The 15,875-nt window shown below is 42.6% G+C and overlaps 1 protein-coding gene across 2 annotated transcripts in view; it reads right to left on the bottom strand.

The window, feature by feature from the left end:
* Positions 1-15,875, bottom strand: part of LOC122559860 (monocarboxylate transporter 2-like) — a 185,515-nt gene that overhangs the window by 112,846 nt on the left and 56,794 nt on the right. Inside the window, exons 1-2 of one of the 2 annotated variants that reach the window (XM_043709984.2) lie at positions 1,617-1,867; positions 1,291-1,528 (exon numbers count right to left, since the gene is read on the bottom strand). In XM_043709984.2, the coding sequence (XP_043565919.2) occupies positions 1,291-1,504 (214 nt within the window). In that variant the 5' untranslated portion in view covers positions 1,505-1,528; positions 1,617-1,867. Of the gene's footprint in view, positions 1-1,290; positions 1,529-1,616; positions 1,868-15,875 lie in introns of those variants that run through there. The other variant, XM_043709985.2, reaches the window with a different exon arrangement.

The raw sequence follows: 15,875 nt of genomic DNA, 5'->3' as shown, positions 1-15,875 counted from the left end.
GGTTTTCTACTTGATACAAGTCTCTTCCTCACCTCTTCTTCTACCTCTATCAGCTTAACCTTCTAAAGCTTTCTCCCTTGTCTATCCATCTAGCTTCCCCTCAAGAGCATCCATGCCTGATATACAAAAATATCTTTGTGCTGATAACCAAAAATGGTGGGCCAATAAATTGGCCTCGAGCAGAAGACTTGCTTGATATATCCTCAGTTATGCCCCCCCAATAGTTTTTGTTTTCAGTTAAACGTTAAATAGAAGCAGTGCCTGAAGTGTGGTTAGATAGATCATGGATATTGAAGCATGTGTTTCACCGATGGCTATATTCTAAAAGAACTGGCATGTGTGGCCAAATGGAGATGCACAATTCTGGCAATTTCTGTCAACGTGTCCTCTTGAATAGAAAAGAGCCACACAGACCAATAATGTGAAAACTCCACAACGTAGCTGGGGTAAGGAGTGATGCCAGCTGGGGCTTCAGAAAATGATGCTGGTGCATCGAGCCATTGTTGATGGCCAGTGAGAAAACCATTGGAGATAGATAGTGAATGGAAAATGCTTAGGGGGTTGACAACTCGTGATGGTGACAACTCCGGATTTGTTGCTTTCAGTAGTCTGGTTAAATGCCAACTTTTGATATAGTTGTCCATAACTGCTTTATTCACCCAATGCTACTCCCACTACAGTTCATGTAGTAAAAGCAAAAGTAGAATTAATTCCTCTTGAATCTGATTAAACACAACAAATGTAATATTATTGCTATTATTCATTACTGGAGCGAAGAAGATAAAAATATACAATTTGGAATCTCATTGTTCTTGTGACTGAGAAACTATTAACTTGAACTAACCAGACAAACAGACACTTCGTAAATGGAACAGGAGCCCATATCTACCCTTATTTTCACCTTAAACACTGTAACTTCAAACAGGTTCTGATTGAGCATGAAGAACAATCTTGATTGATCTCCCATTTGCAATATTCCACAATCAATAATTGGAAACATACCCAAATATGAAACGACTTTAAATATTGCATATGATTGTACATATATCAAAAATTGGCTTCATAAATGACATTCTTTCTCGAATACATACTATATTTCTTTTTTCTCTGAATGAATTACTGCATCTCAGGTGCTAAATAAATACAGGTGGTTGTCATTGAATGTGCAACCTTTCTATAATTACAGAACTTGCTCTAATATGTTTCAGCCAACATCTGTAAAGTAGCTTCCCAAACTGTTTGATGTCGATGAGTTACAGCATGAATTGTAGTATAAGTTTATTAGCCTACCTCCAGCGTACATAACAGCCAATGTTGTCGAAGAGATCCATGCAATCTGACTGTACGAGGTGTCAAAGATCTCCTGAATCTCCTTAAAGAACACAGTGATGGCCTTGGGAAATGCATAAGAAAATCCAATCGCGACAAAAGCTCCTACGACCACTGCCCAGCCCCAACCACCATCTGGGGGACCAGATTCCTGGGATGATGCTGGTGGTGGCATCTTAGACTTCTTGCTCTTGGGTGACTGGAAGAAACAAAGGAAAAGTCATTTTACAATGTAGCAGCCATAAAATACTAAAGAAAATCCTGTTGATCCTGTCTAGAAGACAAACCTCTGTGCCCTTCTAGATGTTCAAGAGGTTTCCTCCAGCCAATCTTTGCAGAGTGACTTTCTCTTGAAGTGTTAGTATTGACAAAACTGAGTTGAGGCTGTCAAATACAAGGAGTGCAATAATAATGAAAGCTGGCTGGTATTTTCAGCTTGGCATAGTTCAATATAAACACACGCACAGTAGGAGGAGACACACAACGTCAGTCAAGGGATTATCTCACTGCACATGCCATGCTTTAAATCACTGAAATAATTGCTTTCTCGATAACTTGGCCCATTCAGGAAATCTCTGCTGAAAACTAACAGACGCCCCACAACTTTAGGAGCAGAAAAGAGAAAATCCAACAGGAGGCAAAATTGCAGTGCCAGGCAATTTAAGCCAGCCTCACACTAATCAGTGCTTTGGGCAAACAATTCAAGCTCTCCTTTCAACTGCAGGTAAACTGGAAGAGTGAGGCTTGGGAAGACATGTGATTTTCCCTCACAAAAGGTAAATAAAGAATTATAACTGAGCAAGAAGTGCTGGAGTTTAAATAAAAACTATGACCTTATATCCAATAGGACAGAACAGTAACTTAGTCACAAGGTCAGCCAGGGGCGAAATCAAGTTGAGAAAAGAAAGCACATTGTTTTAATGTAATAGCACATTCATTTCCAAAGGTTCCAATCAATACAGCTCTATCTGATCTCATTACTGCACATGTACACACTTACACACAGACAACTTATGAATATTCTATCGTCACCAGCTGTCTGTTCTCCACTCATGCTCATTAACAAAATTACATGTTGCCAAACGTTATCATCAAGCCCTGCTTGAGGTGACCTTCCTTGGTAATGTTCAAGGTCTCACAGCAGTTTGCTCTCTGCCAATGCTACAAAAGCAAGGAATCATCTTGCTAGTCAAACATGCCATTGCATGGACTAGACAAATGTACACTGCGTGGCTGGATCCATCGCTGTACTCCAAATGGCCATTAAATGGTACTTAAAATGGTCATTGATTTTAGTGACACAAATCAATTGCTGTCCTTTTACCAAAGGCTCATCTTAACACCCCAACTCCAATCCTAAGGGGAGGTAATGGCTTAATGGTACTTTTACTGGACTTGGTACTACAGACCCAGCTAATGCTCTGGGGATTTGGTCAAATCCTGCCATGGTGGAATATGAATTCAATTTTTTTAAAAATCTGGAATTAAGAGTCTAATGATGACTATGACATCATTGCCGATTGTTGGGGGAAAAACACATCCGGGGTCAATAATGCCCCTTTAGGGAAGTGAACAGCTGTCCTTTCCTGGTCTGGACTGCATGTGACTCCAGACTCAGGGTGGCCAACGCTTACCTGCCCTTTGGGGCAATTAGGGATTGGTAATAAATGCTGGCCAAGAGAAACACTCTCATCCTATGAATGGGTGAATAAAAATGAGAAACGACTTCCCAATCAAACCTTCAGTTGTAAGTGCTAAAGAAAAGCAAAAATTATAACTACATGGCACATTGCTGTACCTGGGCTCAATGACCAGTAATCAGGAACTGGGGCCTGAACTATTCACCATTATAGCCAGTTAGTCTTTTTATTCAACAGAATATAGCTGACCTTTGATCAAGTCCCACACCCTAATCTTTGCTCTATATCCCTGAATAGATTTGGTTATAGACACGGATCAAACTTATAATTAATAATTATTATTATTATAACTTACCTCAGAGCAACTGTGATTAGCAAAACATAATTCCAAACTTCTAGCACTCTTTGGGTGTAGCAGTGTGGCTTGATTGTGTTCTCAAAAGTATAACTCTTCTTTTTTTGTCTATGCCTCATAGATTTAACTTGCCAAACAAGAGCACGTGGGTGGCACAGTGGTTAACACTGCTGCCTTACAGCATCAGAGACCCAGGTTCAATTCCTGCCTTGGGCAACTGTCTGTGTGGAGTTTGCACATTCTCCCCATGTCTGCGTGGGTTTCCTCCAGGTGCTCCGGTTTCTGTCCAAAAACGTGCAGCTTAGGTGAATTGGCCATGCTAAATTACCCGTAGGTGTAGGGGAATTGGTCTGGGTGTGTTGCTCTTCGGAGGGATGGTGTGGGCTTGTTGGGCCGAAGAGCCTGTTTCCACACTGCAAGCAATCTAATCAAATGGTTCCCGACCTGGGTCCACAAGCTAATTCTGTGCTAAACGTTTTACACAGTGTTCTCTCTCCTTTATGTACGTTCTTGTGTTAGTCATAAGCTAACAGGGGTAATTGTAGAGAGCTTTGTGGTGACCACATCTGGATTATTTTATGTAGTTTTGATGTCTTTATCTGAGGAAGGACATTCTGGCAATGGAGGGAGTGCAACGGAGGTTAACCAGACTGGTTCCCGGGATGGCAGAACAGAGGTATGAAGGGAGACTGGTTCATTTAGGAGTATATTCACTAGAGTTTAGAAGAACGAGGGAGACTCACATAACAACCTATTAAACTCTAACAGGACTACACAGGATAGATGAGGGAAAGTTGTTCCTGTTGCCTGTAGAGTACAGAACTAGGGGTTATAATCTAAGGATGTAGGGTGGCCATTTAGGACTGAGGTGAATAGAAATGTCTTCACTCAGAGAGTATGGAACCTGTGGTTGAGAGTGGTTGAGGTCAGTGCATTGAATGTTTTCAAGAAGGAGTTAGATATAGTTCTTAGGGCGAAAGGGATCAAAGGGTACAATGAGGAAATGGGAACAAGGGACTGAGTTGGATAATTAGGCATGATCCCATTGAAGGGTGGAGGAGACTCAAAGGGCTGAATGGCCTTCTCCTGCTCCTACTTTCAATGTAAAGTCATACAGATTGAGTAGTGTTGAAGTAATTCACTTGAAAATTTTATACAGGTTTATGTAATGGCTCGACTACAAACGGCAGCTATAGATAACAATATTTGTGTCCTGACTCCACTTTGCTTCTGTCCAAATACACATGGCAGCTGCACTGGTCATTCTATCCTGATCCTTAATGCTTTACATATCTAGGTCTTCAAACAAATCAGCTCTGATAACATTACATACATGGTAAAATTTCATATACATTAGGGTATTTGCAAATTTATTCACCCAAAAAATAATTGAAAACTATGCAGTAATGAATATCAGTCTGAACTGTGTAATGGTGAATTGACAATCCTATCAACTCTTCTGATGGTCTACTTTTTAGAGATTTATGCTTCACGCTTGGGTGTCCTTGGCTTGTGGATGTGTGTTGGCGTTTATATGCTGTTAGCATGTTGGGTGTTGACCTGACAGTGACCATGCCTTCATTATCCCAGTTTATTTGTTTGCATGCACATGTATGTGCTTTGTGTACAATCAGAGTTCCTTGAATTGGCTTCTGTTCATCCCTTAACGTTGCTCCATTCAGTGTTGTGATTTTGTAGGACCTAGGTTCACTGTGCACTTGAGATATCACTCTGGACGTCAAAGTTCACCTTGTGGAAAGTATGATTCTGACCTTCTGCAGATTAAGCAGGTCTGCACCTGCATGTTGATCATGCACCATCTTTGCTCTTCCTTATTTTTCTGAAGGTTTTTCTTGTATCTTTTGAACAGGTGCTGGGTTGACAGAGTTGTCCTAACTCGCCTTTCAAACACAAGCTCACGTGGTGATAGCAAACTCATGTTCAGAGCTGTAGTCATTCCCATACTAGATAATTTGTAGATGACGTTGAAGTCATATCCCTGTTCATTGACCAAAACTTGCTGTAAACTAAATGGTGCATGCACTTCTCAGTGATTTGCACCAAATTATTTTCAAGGGTTTGCGATTGCTTTCCACAGTAATATTTGTTAACAAATAGGTGTGCATAGAATCCTGTGTTTCACAGTGTGTTGGAAAAGTCAGATTGCAATTGCAATAAACTTCTGAATCCAATTGAAATTGCTTTATTACATTGCATGATGCACATTTCTAGCTCTTTGTGAGGTGTTTCAGTTTCCAGGATCGTCTACTTCCTTGGGTTAGTACTGTAGGATACAAGTTTCTGCTGACAACTCTTGTGAGTCAAATGTTTGTTGATGAATCCTCCTCCCATACATTTGGAATGTCTTTCTGTATGAGTTATCTAAAAGATAATACTGTGTGCGAAAAGTTTGGCATGTGTGGTGCCTGGATGTTAGAAATTCTGAGACATCTCTTTATTGCCTTGAGAAAGAGGTAAGTGTCATTCATCTTCAAGTTTTTCTAGGTTGGCCTGAGTAAACAAAAGATTTGATTGAACCACATGCACATGATCCTTCCTATTATTTAAGGTGTGTCCTTCATGATGAGCTATCACCATCAGTGACTGCAAAATTTGGTTGTTCTGTTCTTTGGTTTTGTCCATTACCAGAATATCATCAGCAATATTTACCCATTCAGAAATAATTTCTGCAAATCTATGCATATACCAATGCACCAGTTCCTAACTGACAGATAGATTGAAGGGTAGTCTCTGGAATCAGATAGTATTCTGAAAATAGTAATTTCTTAATGATCCTAATTCTTGAACAGCCCAATATTCATGTTTGACATCCAGCTTGGAGAAGGATTGCATTCCTTCTGGGTAGCACAGTGGCTTAGTGGTTAGCACTGCTGCCTCACAGCACCAGAGTCCCAGGTTCAATTCCAGCCTTTGATGAGTGTCTGTGTGGAGTTTGCACATTCTCCCTATGACTGTGTGGGTTTCCTCCCACAGTCCAGGTGTATTGGCCATGCTACATTGCCCATAGTGTTAGGTGCATTAGTCAGAGGGAAATGGGTCTGGGTGGGTTACTCTTCGGAGGGTCGGTGTGGACTTGTTGGGCTGAAGGGCCTGTTTCCACACTGTAAAGAATCTAATCTAAAATTCCTGTAAATTGAGGTCCAACATTTCTAATGTTGGAATTTTGTGTGAGCATCTCATTAGAGAATGATTTCGATGTCTTGGATCCAAACATACCCTGTATTTGCCAACTTTCTTAAGTACACATGTAATAGAATTGCACCAGTTTATGTCACAAATGTTCATTCTGCACTTTCTCTGATAGTTGATTGATAGAATTACATCTCACATGCACAAAATGTCATCACCTTTGAAATCCTCAATAGTGTCCAATCTAGGAGAATGTGAGGACTACAGATGCTGGAGAGTCAGAGTTGAAAAGGGTGGTGCTGGAAAAGCACAGCAGGTCAGGCAGCATCCGAGGAGCAGGAGAGCTGATGTTTCAGGCATAAGCCCTGCATCAAGAATGTGGAGGTGGTTAGGAGGTGTAAGGGATGAGAGATAAAAAGGGGGTGGGGGTGGGGCTGGGGGTGGGAAGGTGACAAGTGGATGCAGATGGGAGTAATTGTGATAGGTCAGTGGGGAGGGTGGAGTGGATAGGTGGGAAGGAAGGGTGGTGCCATGTTGGAGGGTTGGATCTGGGATGAGGTGGGGTGGAGGGGCGATTTGGAAACTGATGAAGTCGATGTTGATTCTAAGTGGTTGTAAGGTCCCAAGTTGGAAGATGAGCCGTTCTTCCTCCAGTTGGTAGGTGGCTAGGATTTGGCGATGGAGGACACCCAGGACTTGCATGTCCTTGGCAGAGTGGGAGGAGGAGTTGAAGTGGTCAGCCACAGGGCGGTGGGGTGTTTGGTGCATGTGTCCCAGAGATGTTCCCCAAAACATTGGCATCCTGTCTCTCCATTGTACAGGAGTGTCCAATCCGTTTGTCTACAGTTGTTGTAAGTCTAGGCTGAGTCATTGTGGTTATTCTTGGTCCCTTCAGCTACAATGACTATTTTGGTGATCTCATGATTGGTCACAACATTGAAATCCATGCATGCTAGCGATCTTGCCATTGCCTGGCTACTCATGTCCAGAAGGTAGAATATTCATAGTTTCCATGCGGAATTGCCAGAGTAGCATTGTAGCATCAGCACACCAATGTAAGATGAATGTCACTTTAAAAGCAAAATTAATTTTGCTGATGTAGATTATACTATTGACCCAAGATCCAGATATTTTCCATTCATCCTGTAAACAATGCCCACAGCATTCTCTGCACGGTGGCTCAGTGGTTAGCACTGCTGCCTCACAGCACCAGCGACCCCGATTTGATTCCAGCCTCGGGCGACTGTCTGTGTGGAGTTTGCCCATTCTCCCTGTGTGGGTTGCCTCCAGGTGCTCTGGTGTCCTCCCACAGTCCAAAGATGTGCAGGTTAGGTGAATTGGCCATGCTAAATTGCCCATAGTGTTAGGTGCATTAGTCAGAGAGAAATGGGTCTGGGGGGTTACTCTTCAGAGGGTCTGTGTGGACTTGTTGGGCTAAAGGACCTGTTTCCACACTGTAGGGAATCTAATCTAAAGACCAGTGGGAAGCTTGTTCTTGACAAGATGACAAATTGTGGTGACACTCATTCTTGTTGCTATCATATTGCACAAGCCATTTGTCAGACTGCATCCTGTTGTCCCTCTGTCCATAACATGGGAGCCACATACCTTGTAAATGTGAGCCCAATGTCCTTTTGTACCTTAAAGCTTTCAACGATCTTGGAATGGAGGATAGTGTTGCCATGGGTGCAACAGACCACACTTTCCACCAAGCTTACTTGCTTTCATCCTCCTAACCACACTGCCAGTATTTAGCACTGCACCTAATGCTTGCAGATGTTATTGTCTAGTTAAATCTGCTTCACATCTTCTGTCATTGTTAAATAATGTATCAAGATAGTGATGTTTCATTTTCTCCAAGGGGTATTTTTAGAAAGCTTTGTTGGATGTTGAAGTTATGACTAGCTCCATTATCTGCTCAGGCAACTCAACCTCTAAAAAAAATCAATCATTTCCCCTGTCAATGCACCTAATATCAAACTGATTAATTAATTCTTGCAATTGTTGCTTGTCAGGCACCAGTTCTGAATGATACACTTCAGAATTTTGGGTGAAAATGATTTTCCAGCATTTTTCACAGCTCAGCAGGTCCATTCTGATTCTCTTGAAGCAGAGGTGAAATGTTGATTTTGTGTAATCACTTATTTCCAGTGGCTGTTTGTATTCCATTGCTTCCCTACCCAGTTCTGAAATTGCTAGATCTCAAAAACATCTCTGTCCTCTGTTTAAAGAACCTAACTTCAGATAGAATGTCTGTGCCCTTCCAATTCATGCTGAGGAATTTGATAGTATTCTTTCTGATATCCCTTCTCTTTTGCAACTGCTGCAAATACCTGGAGGATTGCTTCTATATTGTCACTCTACATGGAGACTCAGCAATGCAGCTGAACACATTCTGAAATCAAGTATTCATTATTCTTACAGTTTTTTTTCTCTAGTGTGCAAATATAAATCCAAGTCCACACCATTTCAACACATGTCTGATGCTTTCTTCTGGAGTATTCTAACTGGTATCACTGTCTTTTTTCTTAAGACAAATCACCCCTCAGCACTATTCTCTGCTTTCTTCAATTATTAATAATTAACAAAGATAATGTAGCATGGATTTTACTTGAAAATTTGTTACTGGTTTACTTAACAGCTCGGATTATTACTTTTAGTTATAGATAATTATGAGTCTAGAATGCTTCTGCTAATATTGCCCGGGGCAGTTTGTCATGTGATTTCTTGCTTCTTGACCCATGAACATATCTAACACTTAAAGCGATACAGCTCTTAAAGCAATGCTAGTTCTTTCTCATAACTACATTTTGATGGGGAAAATTGTCATGTCCTCTCTGCAAATTTTTTTTCAATTCTGTTCTCCTTGACATTATAAAAAAAATCAATCTAATTACTTATAATCTTCTACATTCCAGGGAATATAACCTGATTTAATCTTGTCTTTCAATATAACCTTTAGAAGCCATTTATAATTCTGTTAAATTGGACCTCATCTACTCTAAGGGTTTGTCGATTATTAGGAATGCTTTCCTGAACTGCTTAGCGTACCCCAAGTCTGATCTAAGTCTGACCTGATATAGCTTTGGATTAACTTCTATTCCCTTGTATACTTTTCCTCTGGACAAGACCACTGCCAAGCCAAAGTAGACTGAAGACTAGTGTATGTGTTCTAACTATCATCTCCGCTAAGATTGACTAATTAAGTGAGTCTGGAACTTTTCTTGTGTTAAAGGCCGAGTGTACACATTGTTATAAAAGACCATAAGATCACTGGAACAGGGGAAAGGTCATTCAGACCATGATGTCCATCTCACCATTTTAGATCTGGGCTAATCATCACCTCGATGCCATGTTTTTGAACCCTCTCCATATCTATCAATGTAATTAGCCTCTAGAAACAGAGTGATTTCTGTCTTGAACAAACTCAATAATAAGTTTCCACAGTCCTCAGGGGTAGAGAATTCAAAAGATTCACATCCTCTGAGTGAAGAAATTCGTCATCATCTCAGTCTTGAATGTCCTTGTTTTGGGTCTATGTTTGCTAGTTCTAGAATCACCAGCCAGGAAAAACAACCTATATACCCTCTTCATGCCCTGTAAAAAACATTGTACATTTCAATAAGATCACCTCTTGTTCTTTGAAACTTTGGAGACCCAGTTTCATTAATCTGTCTTCATAGCACAATCTTGCCATCCTAGAGTTTAATCTGGTGAATCTCAACTGCAATCCTTCCATGGGCATGTATATAATAAGGAGACCATAACTACACAATAGTTGAGGTGAGATCTCAACAAGTTCTGAGGAACTGCAGTAAAACATCTCTACTTCTATACTCAAACCTCTTTGAAATGAATGCCAACACATTATTTACATTACAAGGTTCAGTTAGTAAGTAAGCTACCTTAGGAGCCAAACTTCCATTCTTTTTTAAGAACAGGAATACGCAAGGTAAACTTAATTATTTGCCATTGCTTGCCCCACTTAGTCAGGTGAGATCATTTATGCTTGTTATGAAACAGATTCTGAAATTTCTATGTTCAGATAATAGTGACAAGAGTCTATTGTTGTACATTACCAATTAACCGAATGCAATATAAAACATATCAGATTATTTCCTCTGCTCTTATGTAGCAAAAAAGAATTCTAATCTGACTTTGTCATGGAAATCCTACTGATTCCAACAGCTCTGTTTCACACCAACTTTCTCACAGGCATACAGTAAATGTCTCAATGCAATTCACAAAGAGAGACAGATAGTAGGCCCTTGCAAAGTAGATATGAGGGAGGAGATCAAAGACTGAGACACAGATTCTCCTTCTGAGGGAGATTTTCACGAAGGTGTGACTGAGGGAAGCAGAAGAAAGATAATTCTTTTAAAACAATAAATTGTCTAAGTACAGTATAATGTGATCACTGATTAGATTACAGTTTATTACAAAGGGATGATCTTATCTTTACACACACTGCAAAGATAAGCAAACAACATTGCAGGCATCGAAAATAGAAGAAGGCGGTTACTTCCCACAAATCTGTTCAGATCTCTCTATCAGTTCCCAAAGGACATTCAACTTAAATATCAGTAAACCTGGCAGTCAGTTTTGTAAAACTACAAGAATCCTATCTTGAAAGCAACAACAAGATTGACATTTGAGAATAAAACCAAAGAGGAGAGATAGCTGGGTGTATTTACATTCCTCAATGAAAACTAACGAAGCGTTCCTTTATTGGCTTACACAAAATGCACAGTAAGGTGCAGTAACAACAACAATCAAAGTTAACTTCAAAAATGGATTAAGAAATATCAAATAGATTAGACTATACAGAGCTTGAGATAATAAATTTGACCTCCAATTTAACATAAAGCTATCCAAAGGTTAAAAAATAACGATGTTGTGTCAGTTCTCTTCCTGAGCAGAGTTATATTGACAACTCAAATGTATTGCATTTTGCAAGAGAACACTGGCATATACTTTGTATATATTCATGTCTCTGTTTGTTTATGTACAAATGCGTCTTCATATATAGTCAAGATTTGCAAACTACTGTCCTCTTCATTTCTTCAACTCTTCGTACAAGGTAATCAGTTGATCCTTGAATGATGCCAAAGCAAACAGCTCATATCAACATGCTCTGGGCAAATGCTCCAGCTCCCAAACACATTGGAATATGTTTGAACTGCTTCTGTAGCTCAGCTTCCATCTTCTTTCAAAAGCTCTCCATTGATGAGGTGATCCAAAAGCAGCTCAGCTGCCCCATTTCTGAAAAGAGAGTCACACTGAGCTGAAAACACCAACTCTATTTCTCTCTCCACAGATGCTGCCAGACCCACTAAGTTTCTCCAGTATTCTCTCTGTCTGTTTCAGGTGCACCAGCTCAGTATTCTCAAAATTACACTGGGTCTTTGACAGCCATGATCTCCATAAATCAATAAAAGTCATAGGGTATAGAGCATTCTGTAGTGCAGTGAGAGCTGCAGTGTGGAGAGGGGTCTCACTGAGATTGTAGAGAAATGCCAACATTTCTGTCACATCTTGTGAAAAACAGGAAAGGACTAAATCTTACACCCCTGCTGCCATTATCTAGAGGTGTAATTTAAGGTAATCCCGTCTGCTCGAAGGTCTGGGATTTAAGCATTGGCCTGTCCAATGAAGACTCATGAAGCTGTACGGGCAAGGCCAGCTCACGAGATTGTGTGAGCTGTTGCTCATGTTAGAGATTCATGTCACCATCCTCTTTAAGTGTCAGAAACTACAGGGACTGCTTGGTCCAGTGTGGTAGAGAAAAACATCTTTCTTGGTTTTGCTGCAAGAATCTCTTAGAGTTAACAAGATATAATTTACTACATGTTATCAAATGGTTACAGGGTGGCTTGATGAGGTAGACATTGCTGCCGAGACTTTAAGGAGGAACAAATGTTAGACTATCAGTCCTTCGAGATCTCCAGAAGCTCTGCCCACAAGTCCATATGATATCATCATACTGGGTGTGCTATGGCACTACCCATTGTTAACCCTTTCGGGGCCATACATAGCAGTTGGGGCGGCACAGTGGATCAGTGGTTAGCACTGCTGCCTCACAGCATTAAGGACCAGGGTTTGACTCCAGCCTCGGCCACTGCCTATGCAGAGTTTGCACATTCTCCCCGTGTCTGCGTGGGCTTCCTCCGGGTGCTCCGGTTTCCTCCCACAATCCAAAGATGTGAAGGTTAGGTGAATTGGCCATGCTAAATTGCCCATAGTATTCAGGGATATGCAGATTAGGTGCATTAGTCAGGGGTAAGTGTAAGATAATAGGGGAGGGGAATGGGTCTGGGTGGGTTACCCTTTGGAGGGTTGGTGTGGAATTGTTGGGCCAAAGGGCTTGTTTCCACACTGTAGGGATTCTATGGATTCAGTCCACGTTGCTAACCATGGTAGTGGATGGAAACCATCAACAGGTAACCAATGTCTCTGTTCTTTTGCAGCAGAAGGGGAAGCCAGCAGCAGAAGTGATTGAATGATGTATTAATTTATTGTTATCACATGTACCCAGATGCAGTGAAGAGTACAGTTTTGCGTGCTCGACAAAATGCTTCAGGGGAGCAGAATAGTGTGTAGAATACAGTGTGACAGCCACAGAAAATGTCAGAGAGAGAGAGAGAGAGAGAGAAAGATCAGAATTTAAATTTGAGAGGTCCAAGGTTTGTGTGAAGATTTGTAGCTTGGGTGCCTGTTGCAGCTGTTGTGGGTATGTTCGCCAAGCTGGGTAGTTGTTTTGCAGATGTGCACATAAACCAACAGCCATGCTCAGACAACAACTCACCAGAACAAAAGACCCAATACCCATCATGTGCAGGACAAATGTGGTGCACAAGATTGCATGCAGGGATGAAACACTGTATAGGACAAACAGGCAGACAACCAGCAATCCAGATTTATGAAGGTCAACGAGCCACTAACCACCACAACTAGCGATCCTGAGTATCTAGGTAAAAACAATGACTGCAGATGCTGGAAACCAGATTCTGGATTAGTGGTGCTGGAAGAGCACAGCAGCTCAGGCAGCATCCGAGGAGCAGTAAAATCGACGTTTCGGGCAAAAGCCCTTCATCAGGAATAAAGGCAGAGAGCCTGAAGCGTGGAGAGATAAGCTAGAGGAGGGAGGGGATGGGGAGAAAGTAGCATAGAGTACAATAGGTGAGTGGTGGAGGGGATGAAGGTGATAGGTCAGGGAGGAGGGTGGAGTGGATAGGTGGAAAAGAAGATAGGCAGGTAGGACAAGTCATGGGGACAGTGCTGAGCTGGAAGTTTGGAACTAGGGTGAGGTGGGGGAAGGGGAAATGAGGAAACTTTTGAAGTCCACATTGATGCCCTGGGGTTGAAGTGTTCCGAGGCGAAAGATGAGGCATCTGGTGGTGCGGGAGCGGCGGTGAAGGAGGCCCAGGACCTCCATGTCCTCGGCAGAGTTGGAGGGGGAGTTGAAATGTTGGGCCACAGGGCGGGGTGGTTGATTGGTGCGGGTGTCCCGGAGATGTTCCCGAAAGCACTCTGCTAGTAGGCGTCCAGTCTCCCAATGTACAGGAGACCGCATCGGGAGCAACGGATACAATAAATGATATTAGTGGATGTGCAGGTAAAACTTTGATGGATGTGGAAGGCTTCTTTAGGATGGAGGTGAGGGAGGAGGTGTGGGCGCAGGTTTTGCAGTTCCTGCGGTGGCAGGGGAAGGTGCCAGGATGGGAGGGTGGGTTGTAGGGGTCCGTGGACCTGACCAGGTAGTCATGGAGGGAACGGTCTTTGTGGAAGGTGGAAAGGGGTGGGAGGGAAATGTATCCCTGGTGGTGGGGTCTTTTTGGAGGTGGCGGAAATGTCAGTGGATGATTTGGTTTATGCAAAGGTTGGTACGGTGGAAGGTGAGCACCAGGGGTGTTCTGTCCTTGTTACGGTTGGAGGGGTGGGGTCTGAGCGTGGAGGTGTGGGATGTGGACGAGATGCGTTGGAGGGCATCTTTAACCACGTGGGAAGGGAAATTGCAGTCTCTAAAGAGGGAGACCATCTAGTGTGTTCTGTGGTGGAACTGGTCTTCCTGGGAGCAGATACGGCGGAGGCAGAGGAATTGGGAATACGGGATGGCATTGTTGCAAGAGGTAGGGTGGGAAGAGTGTAATCCAGGTAGCTGTGGGAGTCGGTGGGTTTGTAAAAAATGTCAGGGTCAAGTCGGTCGTCATTAATGGAGATGGAGAGGTCCAGGAAGGGGAGGGAGGTGTCAGAGATGGTCCAGGTAAATTTAAGGTCAGGGCGGAATGTGTTGGTGAAGTTGATGAATTGCTCAACCTCTTCGCGGGAGCACAAGGTGGCGCCAATGCAGTCATCAATGTAGCGGAGGAAGAGGTGGGGAGTGGTGCCGGTGTAATTACGGAAGATCAACTGCTCTATGTAGCCAACAAAGAGACAGGCATAGCTGGGGCCCATACGTGTGCCCATGGCTACCACTTTGGTCTGGAGGAAGTAGGAGGATTCGAAGGAGAAATTGTTAAGGGTGAGGACCAGTTCGGCCAAACGAATGAGAGTGTCGGTGGAAGGGTACTGTTGGGGACGCCGGGAGAGGAAAAAATGGAGGGCTTGGAGGCCCTAGTCATGGTGGATGGAGGTGTAGAGGGATTGGATATCCATGGTGAAGATGAGGCATTGGGGGGCGGGGAAACGGAAGTCTTGGAGGAAGTGGAGGGCGTGGGTGGTGTCTCGAACGTTTTGTGGGGAGTTCCTGGACTAGGGGGGATAGGACAGTGTCGAGGTAGGTAGAGATGAGTTCAGCTTTGTGGGGAGTTCCTTAATATCTATACGCACATTGATAACAAGGACCACAAGTTCAACTGGGACAACACCACAATAATAGGACAAGCCAAATAGAGGACAGTCAGAGACTTCCTAGAAGCTTGGAACTCATCCATGGACTCCATTAACCAGCACATCTAGACCCAATATACTGACCACTGCAATGCACAACTGGAACTTGGAACCGGACGCAAATGGAACTGAAACAAAATAAATTCCAGCTGACTCAGTAGAGTAGTGCTTCATTGGAAGCTCCACAGCACTGAGGGTGTCACCCGGAAAGGGGATGAAACATCTGCAAACTACCTTCCCAGCTCGGCAAACATACCCATAGCAACTGCATTTGAGAGGTCTGTTCAAAAGTCCGATAACAACGGGCTAGAAGCTGTTCTTGAATCTGTTCATACATGTTTTCAAACTTTTAGATCCTCTCCCCAATGGAAGAGGGTTTAAGAAATTATAGCCGGGATGTGAACAGTCGTGATTAAGTTGGTTGCTTTCACGATGTGGTGGGAAGTATAGACGGAGTGTAAGCCAAATTCATACAGTCTCAGCATACTTTCTGTGCAAGCTCAATCTGCTGT

This window comes from Chiloscyllium plagiosum, unplaced genomic scaffold (assembly GCF_037043375.1).
Source record: "Chiloscyllium plagiosum isolate Xiang-an unplaced genomic scaffold, Cpla_swu_hap1 HiC_scaffold_19, whole genome shotgun sequence".
Taxonomy (NCBI): Eukaryota; Metazoa; Chordata; class Chondrichthyes; order Orectolobiformes; family Hemiscylliidae; genus Chiloscyllium; species Chiloscyllium plagiosum.
This window is presented reverse-complemented; position numbering and strand designations above follow the sequence as displayed.